This window comes from Silene latifolia, chromosome 5 (assembly GCF_048544455.1).
Source record: "Silene latifolia isolate original U9 population chromosome 5, ASM4854445v1, whole genome shotgun sequence".
NCBI classification, from domain to species: Eukaryota; Viridiplantae; Streptophyta; class Magnoliopsida; order Caryophyllales; family Caryophyllaceae; genus Silene; species Silene latifolia.
Genome location: NC_133530.1, coordinates 88,856,690 through 88,869,873, shown reverse-complemented (window position 1 = coordinate 88,869,873; position 13,184 = coordinate 88,856,690). Strand labels below are relative to the sequence as shown.

At 38.6% G+C, this 13,184-nt stretch overlaps 2 protein-coding genes across 2 annotated transcripts; one reads left to right on the top strand and one right to left on the bottom strand.

Annotated features, from left to right (window-relative positions):
- Window positions 1–3,043: 3,043 nt before the first annotated feature.
- Window positions 3,044–6,035, top strand: LOC141657817 (uncharacterized). Its single transcript, XM_074465161.1, has 2 exons — window positions 3,044–4,606; window positions 5,549–6,035. The coding sequence occupies exons 1-2, from the start codon at window positions 3,136–3,138 to the stop codon at window positions 5,812–5,814; spliced, it is 1,737 nt and encodes a 578-aa protein (XP_074321262.1). The 5' UTR covers window positions 3,044–3,135; the 3' UTR covers window positions 5,815–6,035.
- Window positions 6,036–6,917: 882 nt separating this feature from the next.
- LOC141657820 (RNA-binding protein Y14A-like) lies at window positions 6,918–12,081 on the bottom strand. Its single transcript, XM_074465164.1, has 4 exons — window positions 11,678–12,081; window positions 9,256–9,392; window positions 8,023–8,168; window positions 6,918–7,238 (listed from the first exon to the last, which is right to left on the bottom strand). The coding sequence occupies exons 1-4, from the start codon at window positions 11,958–11,960 to the stop codon at window positions 7,190–7,192; spliced, it is 615 nt and encodes a 204-aa protein (XP_074321265.1). The 5' UTR covers window positions 11,961–12,081; the 3' UTR covers window positions 6,918–7,189.
- Between the last annotated feature and the right edge of the window lie 1,103 nt (window positions 12,082–13,184).

Below are 13,184 nucleotides of genomic sequence, written 5' to 3'. Positions count from 1 at the left end.
ACATAGCAAAGATCGAAGGCTGCCAAGGAAGCTATGTGGATCAAGCAATTCACGGAAGGTCTAAAAGTAGTACCTACCGCCGATGATCCCATCACTCTCTATTGTGATAATAGTGGGACGATCTTCCAAGCTAAAGAGCCAAAGTCTACTAATAGATCTAGACACGTACTTAGAAAGTATCATGTAATAAGAGATTTTATTGATAGAAAGGAAATTGCGTTATGTAAGGTTGGGACGGATGACAACATAGCCGATCCGCTCACCAAGCCTTTATCGCAAGCTAAGCATGATGGACATGTTACGTCCATGGGACTTAAACGTGTACCAAATTTTTGTTAGATTTTGAAATGAAATAAAAGTGTTGTTTTTGTTCATGTTCATAATCACATTTGTCTTTTATCTTTAATTTATACATTGTTATATCCAAACGGGTTGTAGTGACAATTGAACCCCGTTAAAGTGAACTCGGATTAACATAGTATTTGCCCATAGTCACTTGTATGAGGTGACGTCTCGAAGTGACTAGAGTGTGAGGCAATTGATGGCAAGTTCAAATGCCATAGAGTCATGTGGGATGACTAGTCGATCACATAGGCAGGATGTTAGGAACATTTTGTCGGGCCTAATGACCGCTTATAGAGTTCTGGCAAATTTATATAGCCTGGTCGTGGCGAGAGCTACTATAGTATTCAAATGAGTCGATTCTTTTGACTAAAGACTATTCGCCTAAGATGGCACGATTTCGCATTAACTTTGATTTGTGTTACTACGACCTTCGTAAATGGGGTCAAATGGGCATATTTTGGGTTATGATGGCTGTGGCTAGTCGAAGGGGATGAGTGCAATAGGAATTGTCCACCCCTAGTCAGGGTTATAACAATATCTCAGGGCCACTCGAGGAGTAATGAACTGGAAATGCGTGGCCACGCTCGGAAAGTATCTATGATAGATAAGTCCGGTCAATCAGTTATTCTCCAGATCGAGGAAACCACTCTCGATATGATCACTTGCAAGTACGACACGAAAGACACCTTGCATTGAGTGGGAGATAGTAATAGGACAAGAGAATTGGTGACGCACACTTGTCGAGGACAAGTGGGAGATTGTTGGAATATGTGTCCTCCGACAATAATGCGATCACGACTGTTGATCATGATGATCACATGTTTAAGTCTCATTAAAAATGAATACAATTGGGAAGTAATTATTGTTATCAATCGGTCAACATATATCGGTAATGATTGGTCGACTAGAGTTTGACATTACTGTCGTGTGACGGTGGTGATCAGTTGACCCCCTAGGTCATACCTATAGGACGATACTCTTAATTGATCATTTAATTAATCGTATAATGTTACGAGTTAATTAAATTACTTGAAAAATTGACGGACGATTTTGGAAGTAAAATTTACGTATCAAATTGAAATGTGATTAAATGAGATCTGATGTCCGAGTAATCAAATTGTATCATTACTCAGATGAAATTATTGTTTAAAGAAACAAATGGATTTGAATGAATTATTATAAATGCGATTTATAAACGGTAAAATATTTTGGTACGAGTAATTATGAATTACTAAGTCAATTTTTGTATATGACGTATTTTTATTAATACGTTGATTTTTAATATGTTAAAAATACATAAACAATTTATGTTACATATGACAAGTGACATATTGATATTTGACAAAAATAATATGGAATCCATATTACAATGTGGACCGAAATATTGGGAATAATTAACATATTATGTTAATTTAGATTAGTGGAATTGATCATCATTTCTCTAATATAGGCATGCATACCTAGTGCCTTTTGTGTAAGAGCACAAAGGCCATGCATAGGCCATTTTCCCTCCCCCTACCCGGTTCTCCCTTGGAAAGAACAAGGGTTCTTTTTCTTTTTAATTTTATCTTTCACTATATGGCATAGTGTGTTAGATAATTCATTCATTCACTCAATATAATTATTTTTAGAGAGATAAAAATAATTTTCTCTTCCTCTCCTCTTCTCTCAACCGGTTTTGAGAACTCAAATACCAAACATTTTGGTTCAATTTTTCACAAGATTAATATTATACTAGATCAAATAATATTAATTAGATTAAGAGTTAGCTTTGGGTATAAAGCTTAGGGAGAGATCTTATACTTAGATCTTGTTCATCCATAAGGAAAGCTCAAGAACAAAAGAAAAGGAGATTTCTTTTGTGCCCTATAAAACCGAAATACCCATTGTAAGAACATGATTTCTTCTCTTTGTTATTTTGTTTGCATGCATAAAATCCGTTTTAATTTTATGACAAATTATTTCGACATATAAGAGTATGTTAGTATGTATATGGATCTACATTTCCATCAAAGACGTCATTCTACAAGCCACGGGTGGTAACAATACTTGCTCTGGAATTACACCCGGAACAATTTGGATTTGGTCTAGCTCGGTTTAAGCCTGTGATGGAGATTAGTTTGACCGAGCTCAAGTTTAGCTTTGACCAAACTGATTGAGACCGAATGTTTGTTGAATAGGCTCGCCTTATCATCTATGAGTATCACTTAAAATATCATGTCGTGTTTGATTTATGTTTGTCTCATATGTAAACAAGTCACGAACACCTCATCCCAAACCCAATCCACATAAATCCGGTGTCACCTTTGTGTTGACTCAATTACATAAATGGGTCATCAAATTTCAACAAAAATTTGTTAACTTCACGTTAAAATCATGTTATATTTTTGTGTAATGTCAATGTTTATATAAAGTATAAATAAATATATTTTTGCGAGAAAGATTAAAATAAGTTATTGCTAATTTAACTAGTAGATTATTCGTGTTGATTTGATGTTTAGAGAGCTCAATCCAACACGGCCGAAATAAATCTCGTGTAGTGTTTATGCCATTTTACTTAAATAAATGAGTCATTAAATCTCAACTCAAACCTATTAATTTCGTATCGGATTTCTGTCTAATATCATTTCGGTAAAATCACTAAAATGTGGACCGTTAAAAGGAAATGAAAGGAAACGGAGAAAATACAGAACGTCCAAATTTAAACACTCTCCCCCGTAGCTTCAAACCCCCAATTCCCCAAATCGATCGATAAACATAAACCCTAATTCAACAAAATCCCCAATTCAAATGGAGACTCTTCAAAATGCCTACGGCGGCGACGACGACGATTACACATCCGACGACATGATCCTTTCTCCAAACCCGAACCTAATTTCGGACCCTGACCCGAACCCACCAACGATGACCACACGCGCTGAACCTGTAATTATTACATCAACTGTAGCGTCAGCGAATTCCGAACCTACACCCGAACCCAAACCGGATGCCGAACCAATGCTCGTGGAATTTTCTGGCAATTTAGCAACTAAAGCGAAGTACATGACGGAAGCGTTAGGTTCGGAAGCTGCTGAAAAGGCGGAAGCTTTAGGTTTGGAAGCTGCTGAAATGGCAGAAGCTTTAGGTTCGGAAGTTGCGGCAATGGCGGAAGCTTTAGGCTCGAAACCTGCTGTAATGGCGGAAGCTCTAAGTTCGGAAGTTACTGGAATGGCGGAAGCGTTAGGTTCTGAGGTTGAAATAGCGGAAGCTTTAGGTTCGGAAGTTACTGGCATGGCGGAAGCGTTAGGTTCTGAGGTTGAAATGGCGGAAACTTTAGGTTCGGAAGCTCTAGGTTTGGGACGGATTGGAAAGGTGGGAGCTTTAGGTTCGGAAGCTATAGTAGTGGAAGAAATATCGTCTGATTCGATGTCGGAAAGCGAGCACAAGAACAATAACAACAATGTTGTTGAGATTCTAGAATGTTCTGAGATGAAGAAATCAGAAGGTGAAGACAATGAAGAAGAAAACGATGATGATGAAACAACAATGGAAACCCTAGCTTTAAAGAAGCAGAAATCTCTTTCCCTTGACCACCTTGATGCTGCCATTAATGGCAATGTGAGTAAAAAACCGTCGAAAAAAAAGAGCAAGGGCAATAGTGTGTGGACTAAGCCAACTTCGAGGAAAGGCAAGAAAAAGGCGAAAAATGGTGGCAATAATAATAACAACAACAACAACAGCAACAATCAATCTCCCCCGAAAACGGAGAATGAAGTGTTGGTTACACCAATGCCGAGATTTCCTGATAAAAATGACGATAACCCTGAGTCGAAAATCTGTCTTTCAAAGGTTCACAAGGCGGAAAAGGTTGAGTTGAGTGAGGATAGGTTGAGTGCTGGGAGTTGTAAAGGGTATAGGATGGTGAGGGCGACACGAGGGGTGAGTGAAGGGGCTTGGTATTTCGAGATAAAGGTGGTGCATTTAGGGGATTCGGGTCATACTAGGCTTGGTTGGTCGAACGAGAGAGGGGACTTGCAAGCGCCGGTAGGGTATGATGGGAATAGTTTCGGGTATAGGGATATTGATGGGTGTAAGATTCATAAGGCATTGAGGGAGAAGTATGGGGAAGAAGGGTATAAACAAGGGGATGTTATTGGGTTTTATATTAATTTACCGGAAGGCGAATCTTATGCTCCAAAAGGGCCACATTTGGTGTTGTATAAGGGGCAAAAGTATGTTTGTGCTACTAATTCTAAGGAGGATCCTCCTAAGTGTGTTCCTGGTGAGTTTGGGGCCTTTCCTTTTGTTTGTTGCCGTCTTTTTTTGGTTTTGTTAAGATATTGATTGTGTAGCTCTTTGTTTCGATAAACATTAAGGAGGGGAGGGAACTGAAGGGAAAGGAATGGGGAGGGGAATAGATGAATGTCATTTTCATAGGAATGATTCGATTTGCCTTGTTGCCATTGCAAGAGGGAACTCTTCATTTCCCTCCCCTCCAAATTTTTCCGGCTTGCTAACTAAACGAAGGATTTTGTTTCCCTTTGTTACCCTCTTCTCTGGTTCTCTCCATCGGAATTCGGAACAAAGATTAATTGATAGGTTTCAGTAGACGAGTAGATTAGTTTGTGATGCTAATGCTAATAACCCTCTATAGACCTTAATTCATGTTAGAATACAGTCTTGGGAGTAATGTGCGTTGTTCTAGTTATACTGACTTGGCTGATGAGTAGCATCATCAGTGATTCTTTAGCTTTTCTTCGAACTTTTTGAACTGTTGGATGGCGAGGAGGTTCAGATTTCAGAATATGTGTGCCTGAAATAGAAGTTATTTGAATTAGTCAAGAATTAGGTGATCAGTTCCCCCAAGACTATTTCTATGCACATTTTAAGCTTTCAAGGATGGCATTACTGTATATCAAGTGTCTATGAAAAGGGCTATAGCACTTTAGGATTACGTGTATCCTGCAGAACGCAAACTATGTGGATAGAACAGATGGTATTTATTTTCTAGTGGAAAATGTACTGGTGTGCGCTAAAATATAAAAGACAAGTTTCAGAGTTTTTGTTAGCCTAGGTGACAGTGAAATCTTAATCCCGCGCTCTTTATCGTAGAGGATGTACAGTCACATCTGATGGGGTTGTAAGACATTTAGTAGAACACTCTTGGATGATTGGTAGTTGTTTATCCTGTGTAATGGGGGTATGTATGTATTTACTGGTGCAGGGAGTGAGATATCGTTTTTCAAGAACGGTGTTTGTCAAGGAGTTGCTTTTAAGGATCTTTATGGTGGACGCTACTATCCTGCAGCATCAATGTATACCCTTCCCAATCAACCAAATTGTCTGGTCAAGTTCAATTTCGGGCCTGATTTTGAATGTTTTCCAACTGAGTTTGAAGGCCGTCCAGTTCCGAGACCCATGATTGAAGTTCCTTACCATGGATATGAAGATCGAGTTGAGAATGGTGTATTAGATGAAAACAAGCAATGAAAACGGTTTCTTATTTTGATGATGTATTTAATGTACAAGACCAGGGACTGGGTATGTGCCTCCTCTAGTCCTGGCCTTTTGTCTTTAGGAAAAGATTAGCATTCTTGTAGATCGATCATGGTTAGAGAGGCAGGCAGTGTAATATGAAGAACCAGTACCTTTAATCAACATTGTTCATGAATGAGGTGTCCCATTAGGCCAAGGCCGTCCAACGCGCAAAAGTATCTAGTACAGACACTGCTTTCATAGAATTTGCATAAATCCAACCTGTTAATTCCATGGATAATGCAGGTATAGGATGGGTTGTCTTCTTGGATATTGGGGATATTATCTCCTCGGCAAGGAGGAGTATTAGAGCTGAGTCAGCCTTACAGGCTGAAGGTTTGGGGATACGAGAGGTTCTTTTATGGGCTAGTCTGCTTTTCTATAGCCTACAAGACAAGCAGGTTTGGACAAAATGTTAAGCCGGCTCACATTCAGCTAAAACCTGCATTTTTCCGAGTACAATATGTTCACAGTTTAGTCAGTCCCTGAGAGCATCAGATATTGAAAGATTCAAGGTTCAAAATTCCCCGACTGTAAACTAGGGAGCTACATATTGCGAATAGATCCATCAAGTGAACTACGCTGTTATACTACGCCTACTTCTCAAAGGATTACGAGAAATAGACTCGATGATAAATGATTTTAGCATGATGCTGAAACAACTAATGTTGTGGAATGAAAAAAGAAATGTAACTTTGAAGAATGACAAGCATGATTTTCCAGTTCCAATCGATAGTTTGTGACTTTGTGTATTCATAGCCTTTATTTATTTTTTTCACAAAACAGTCCCAAGTATTCCTATTCCATTGCCATTTACCCATTTCCGAAAAAACAAAAGCCGCATAATCTGTTGCTGTTGCTTCTGCAAACACGTCACAGCATGACATTCTCAGTCTCGTGTGTCTACTATTTCACAACTCAAGTTTTTTTTCAAACACATCGCAGTGTGAGAGTCTCGGTCCATGCAGCTACCATTAGTCCATTTCATCACCAAAAGGTGCACCAGTATAACATGAGAGAGAGAGAGAGAGAGAGAGAGAGAGAGAGAGAGAGACAAGTTTAGCCGTGAACTTAATAGGAACAAGCATCAAGGGGAATTAGCATTTCACACATACAACCAAGTTTCAAAATATCAGAATTTGAAGAAGTTCCAAGGATGATTAATGCAAATATAAAGTTAAATTAATACAATGAAAACATTTTACTCATCAACGGTCAAACACGCCACTCTTTCATGGACACGAGGATATGTGAAGCAGTTAAGGGTAGGACAATGAGCAAACTTCAAACCCACGAAAAGTATCTGCATCTGCCACCATCAACCAGAAGGCTAGTACCTCCTCCGAGGACTTCTTGATCTGTGACCACGTGGTGGTGATCTGCATCGAGAATAAGAATATGTGAAGCATGTACAGAAATGGAGCCGTGTCTGTCTAGAGTACAAAGTAAGCACTTGCAAAATTGCAAACCCGGGAGACTCATTTAAGTGATAAAGATTAAGGAAAGGCTCAAATTCTCACATTGATAAACTAGTTACTAGCCCAACAAATTGACACCAAAGTGGTAGGCGTTCACAAATCAAATTGACACCCAGTCACTTTGTAAAGCAAGCAAAGCTCTCCAATAAAATACTCCCTCCGTCCCGGTCAATTGTTGTCCTTTTGTTTTGGCACAAAGACCAAGGAAAGAAGAGAGGACCAATAACTAAATGACAAGTGGAACAAATTGAATGAGAATAATCAAATTACTCATCAAGTTCATTCTTAAAATAGAAATGACAACAAATGACTGAGACACCCAAAAATGGAAAAGGACAACAAATGACAGGGACAGAGGGAGTAGCATACAAGAAGGCAGACGAATAAATTCGACTTTTAAATGACCCAATTACCTCTAACGAATAAATTCGACTTTTAAATGAACTTCACAACCTCTGAGTATATAATACTCCATAGCCTTTAAGCCAGAGATACTTATACAGAACCGATTTAAGCACACTCATGATCAAGTCTCAAACAGTTCCTAGAAGGGAAAGAAATGAGATTTAAGGAAAGTTGGTATCCCTACAAGAATCCCAACACAAGTGTTCAATAGATAAGGAAGATTGATGGGATAGATTCAGGCAAATTTGCACCTAGTCATGACATATTAAAATATACGAACCTTCTGCGGTTACCCCTCCTCTTGTATGGGCCATTACTGAAAGCCCATTCAACGTTTATCGTTTGATCAAGCATAGTGGCACCACTCAGCTTCTTTATAGCTTCTTGTGCTTCCTCAAATTGCTCATACTCAATCAGTGCGTAACCCTGGAGGTAAATATGCCATCAAGCAGCCTAGTATTAGAAAATTAGTAACAACATTCGAAAGAGAGGTAATAGTAAAAGATACCGCCTCAACAGAACACCGTACTCAAATTTAGGAGAATCCACTAAAGTACATCCAAAAGGAAAAAAATTTAAAGCTTAAACGCATAATGTTAAGAGACATCCAATTCGGATAGTGGATGACAAAAAGACCTTCAGCAAACTGCTCAATAAGTCCACTTGACTCCGATTTTAAAACCTATAAGTTTACGGGGCTTTTGTAGTATGTTTTACTCCCCTTTTGTTTTTCACTTTTTCTTTTCTATATTTTCGCTTTTTGAGGTTTGCGTTCACCCATGGACGGTCTAAAGGATGATTCATGTCAGCCGACCCCAAATCATTTTGGGAATAACGCTCTGATGTTGTTGTTGTTGTATTAGTAAAGACAGAATTTGACAAAAGAATGTGACACGGAATATCATTAGATAAAAGACTTGAAAAGGAAATTGAATGCACGGATGCCGCATTTCAGTCGAGTAACACACCAGACAAAAAGCATATGCTAAAGGACCAAATGAAAAACACGTGGGAAAGTAAACCTAGAATACAGTTTTCAATAGTTTTCCGGACAACAGGCCTAAAGCCATACAGATTCAATTTCACACTTAAAGTTAAATATAGGTATACCACGCAATAAACTCAACTCAAGTGGCTGACTCATCAATAACAGTGTGTTCAGCCTAGATGAACAAATACTCGAGAGTCGAGACAAGAACAGAAGATCCGCTTAGGGTGATATACTAAAAGTTCAAGCTCCAGCAACAACATGAGATTTGCGAACCTCAAAGGGCGCAAGGAGAGGAAAGGAATCAATTGTATTGGAAATTTAATTAAAATCAGGAGAATATATAAGGAAGCACACAGAGTGAATACTACTCAATAAGCCTTCATCCACTGCGGAATTTTTCGTACATGCAGATAGGGAATGCAAAATGAAAATTTCACCCGCAAAGAGTCGTTATTTCACGAGCAAAGAGTGGTCAATGGCCAATACGGTTAACAAAACTCAAGTGAAATTGTAAGTTCTTGCCTTAACAAACCCAGTACGACGATCCAAATTCAAGTGTAGATTCTTCAGCTGGCCGAACTCTCCAAAGACATTATGAAGATCCTCCTCTTGTGCTTCCTCGTGCACTCCTGTGACGAGTACAATCCAGCCTTCAATAGCTGCAGTAAACCAGAAGCATTAGCAACTTCTCCACATACATTTGTAAAATAATGAAAACAAATTGAGATGGTGGATGCAAGTTGAACAGTTTGTATCAGGAGCCCCAACGGCCAACCTACATTGAACAATATTCCACAAAAACCAAGCTAGCTTCAACAGAATTGCCACTAATGAGTATAATCCAACACCAACTTACTGACGGGATCACTTTCAAAGTTGTATCATCTATCTCCAATGTAACGCAAAAGTGATACATGGAACCAAAAAAGCTCGGGATCCTATCAACTAATCCCGACAAAAATCAAAGATAAAATCCAGAAAATGTGTGGCAATAGAATTAGCAACGAAAATGATCTACAAGGATAACTATAAGAACCTAGCTTTTCCTTATGTTTTGGGTGTGCATCATTTGACTCGAAAATTTTTAAATCTTGGCACTCAGGAAGCAAATGCAAACCAAATCAACTGCTAGCCACAGCTTGGAATCACAATTAGATTACATCGACCACTCAAGAAGCAGCACCCATGGCCTTAAACACAACTGAGCGAAAACAAAGCGCCGACAGTGAGAATTTGGCATGTGAAAGATTTACCTTCTCTGGCATGCCTATTAGGGTGCTTAAGCCTTGAGGTATTTTCAAAACAATAGCCACTTGAAATAAGGGGCCCAAAATCTTCTTAAGAGTATTACTTCAAAAAATTGGATATTATATTAACTTTATCATATTAGTTTGACATCTTAAAGTCTTAAACACCGTGTCAAATCCTTCCGACAACCCTACTATACTTAGGGCCTTGTCAGAATAGAAAAATGAGGAAAGGAAGGGGAGGGGAAGTGAGGGAAGGGAACGGGAGGGGTTATGGAGGATGTGATTTTCTCTCCAAATCATTCCTTCCATAGAGAGAAAATAATTTGCCCTAGCCCTCCAAATCCTCCACCTCCATTTTACTAACCAAACAAAGGAATTCACCTCCTTCATTTCCTTCCAAATCCCCCAATCTAGACATACTTTATCCATGACGGAAATTAAAAGAACAAAAAACATGAATTTCCGCAGCATCAACTGTGGCAAAGTGAGGGAGCTAGGAGCTAGCAGGGAGTGTCACCCCGAAGTTATGAAAATCCAATTTTTCTACTAAAAATAATTTTGATATTCTTTTATTTGAAAGCAATCTAATTCATTAACCATGTGCTCCCTAGAATTTCAATCTCTGTTTCAACCTCTCTAACGTCAAACCCTAACCCTTTGTTTAGATCGAGAGATTTGGAGGGAAGGAGAGCGGTGAAATAAATGCAGACAATTTCCTTTGTATGGTTAGCAAAATAGAGTTGGACGGATTAGTAAGGAAGGGAAGATGAATCCAACAATTTCCCTCCTATAGGCAACTTACTGGCTCCATTCTCCTTCACTTCCCTTAACTTCTTTCCCTTTCCTTCCCCTCCATTAATACCCCTCCCTTTCCATCAACTTTTCGTATTTAAACACACCCTAACATTCAAACCTTCCAAGAGAGGTCTACAGGAAGGGGAATGAAAGAAGAGCGGGGGGGGGTGGATTTAGTTCTCTTCCAGTTTTTTAACGATAGCCAACAGTCCAACAAAGCTACATAGACATGATTTAGCATACCAATGTCCAACTTAGGAAACACTTCCCTGATCAATCAATTACATTTAAAAACCCTAACAATTCACCATAACTGAAAACCACAAACATTCAAACAAATAAACAAACGAAAAACACGAAATCAAGCTAACTTGCTCCATTCCCCTCCCCTCTCCACCCCCCAACCACTCCCTTTTCGTCCCCTTCACCCCCAACCGCTCCCATTCCCTCAACTTTTTCATTCAAACACACCCTCACAAGTCACAATGTCTTTAGATCATTCAAGCCTTTCAGGAGAGCATAGTAGGGAAAGGGGATCGGAGGAAGTGAAAGGAGTTCTCTTTCAATGTTTTCTAACAGGAGGAGACACGAATCCCTTCGTTCCCCCCTCCAATTCCGTCTAATCCAATTTGCTAACCAAACAACAGTATTTGTATCCCTCTTCCCGTCCCCTCTCCTTCGAATTCTCCCATCCGAACAAGCCCTAACTCTCACAACGATAGTCAACACAGCTACATAGCCACATAAGTAGCTTACAAATGTACAAACCCTAACAATTATTCAATTAAATCTACAAAACCTAAAAATTCACCATAAATCAAACCAAAAACATTCAAACAAACAAAAATCAATCAAATCAAATAACAAATTATGGAAACGAGAGTGAGTGTGGGGCCTACATCGAGCGGGACCAGGACCACCACCATGAGAGTCAAGCGAATCAAAATCACGAGCAGCCAAACGACTATTACGCTCGGCTTCCGCTTCGTCACGGAATCCGCGACCTTTAGTTTTCTTCGGCGCGTCGGATGAGCCACCGGCTACGGCTGACCTTAGCCGAGGTTGAACGGCGGCGCGTGGGGATTCTTCGTCGTCGGCAACTGCGACAGCGACTGTGTCGTCGTCCATGAGATCATCTTCCTCAGGCTCGAAGTCGACTGCTTCCACGTCAGCTGCCGCCATTGTTGGGTCCCACACTGCTTCAATATCTCTCTCTCTCTCTCTTTCTCTGTTTCTCTCTGTTGTGAATCGATGAAGGGATTTTATTTGTGGAGGTGAGAGATATTTCGGAAGTAAAATATAAAGTCCGTTTTTACATGGTGCATTGGACTTGTTACATATTGGGCCATGGTTTCATACTGACACGGACACAGACACGAACACGATAATTGAGAATCGTTTGGGTTGGGCTAGGGTTGAAGTCTTCGGAAGCGAAGTCAATATGAGAAACACGATGTTATACACGTGTTGTTTGGCCAAGTTTACGTACAAGAGTTTTTACTTTTTAAAATGAGTTTTTCCACAAACTACTTTTTGAAAAAGTTGTGTGATTGTTTAGCCTAACTTTCGTAAAAATAATTTTTCCAAATTTGATGTGTTTGGCCCAATTACTTTTATTCGACTTTTTTTGATTTTTTTTTTGTATACTATATAATTTGGGTCTGTGTCAAACTTTTCACCTTCAAGCGATTTTTTTCTAATAAAAATGATGTAATGTCATAGTTACAAGCGCAATTTTATACTGTGTAATACACATAATCATGATATTCATAGCCGTTGTTACATCCTCGATTAGAAAGTTCCAATATCAACTTATTATGTTGCAAGATGATGAAACTCACCTACAAATATAATCAATTAGTCAAAACTATAAACAATAGCATTAAGCATTTATATTGGTGGGTACTTGAACTACAGAACAATTACTAAAATAATTATAAAATAAAATTGTCTTATAGTCTTATACTATGAGATATTTCTTTTATAAGTCAAACATTCAATTTTCACATATAAAGGATCGACTCACACTGAAAGACGGTCTTATACGTTATTGAAAGGATCGTCTCATACTCTTTTCATCTCAAACCGTAAATTATTTTTCCTTTTTATATAATTAACATTGAGCTTATATTTAAAAAATACCATAAGACAAATCATAAGCAATATACAGAGTACATATCAATAATCAATGCCTACATGACTTAAAGAACTTACAATTAGAAGCAACCAATTAAGAAAAAAAATAGGCAATAATAGAGTGAAAAATATTATAATTGTAGAGTACAAACAATAAAAAACCAAAACAATTGCCCATCTAGTAGAGATTGTGAGAATTAGAAGTAGAAGTAAATATTTGCTACTTCTCCTTTTAGTGACTTTTTTATAAGTTTTAACTTTTTAAAAGTA

Bases quoted from the DNA above. Each gene is read 5' to 3' on its own strand.
- LOC141657817 (XM_074465161.1), top strand. From the start codon at position 3,136: ATGGAGACTCTTCAAAATGCCTACGGCGGCGACGACGACGATTACACA. The intron at 4,607-5,548 runs GTGAGTTTGGGG...TTACTGGTGCAG, and splicing joins TCCTCCTAAGTGTGTTCCTG to GGAGTGAGATATCGTTTTTC.
- LOC141657820 (XM_074465164.1), bottom strand. From the start codon at position 11,960: ATGGCGGCAGCTGACGTGGAAGCAGTCGACTTCGAGCCTGAGGAAGAT. The intron at 9,393-11,677 runs GTAGGCCCCACA...GGTTTACTGCAG, and splicing joins TGGTCCTGGTCCCGCTCGAT to CTATTGAAGGCTGGATTGTA. The intron at 8,169-9,255 runs GCAAGAACTTAC...ATTTACCTCCAG, and splicing joins GTCGTACTGGGTTTGTTAAG to GGTTACGCACTGATTGAGTA.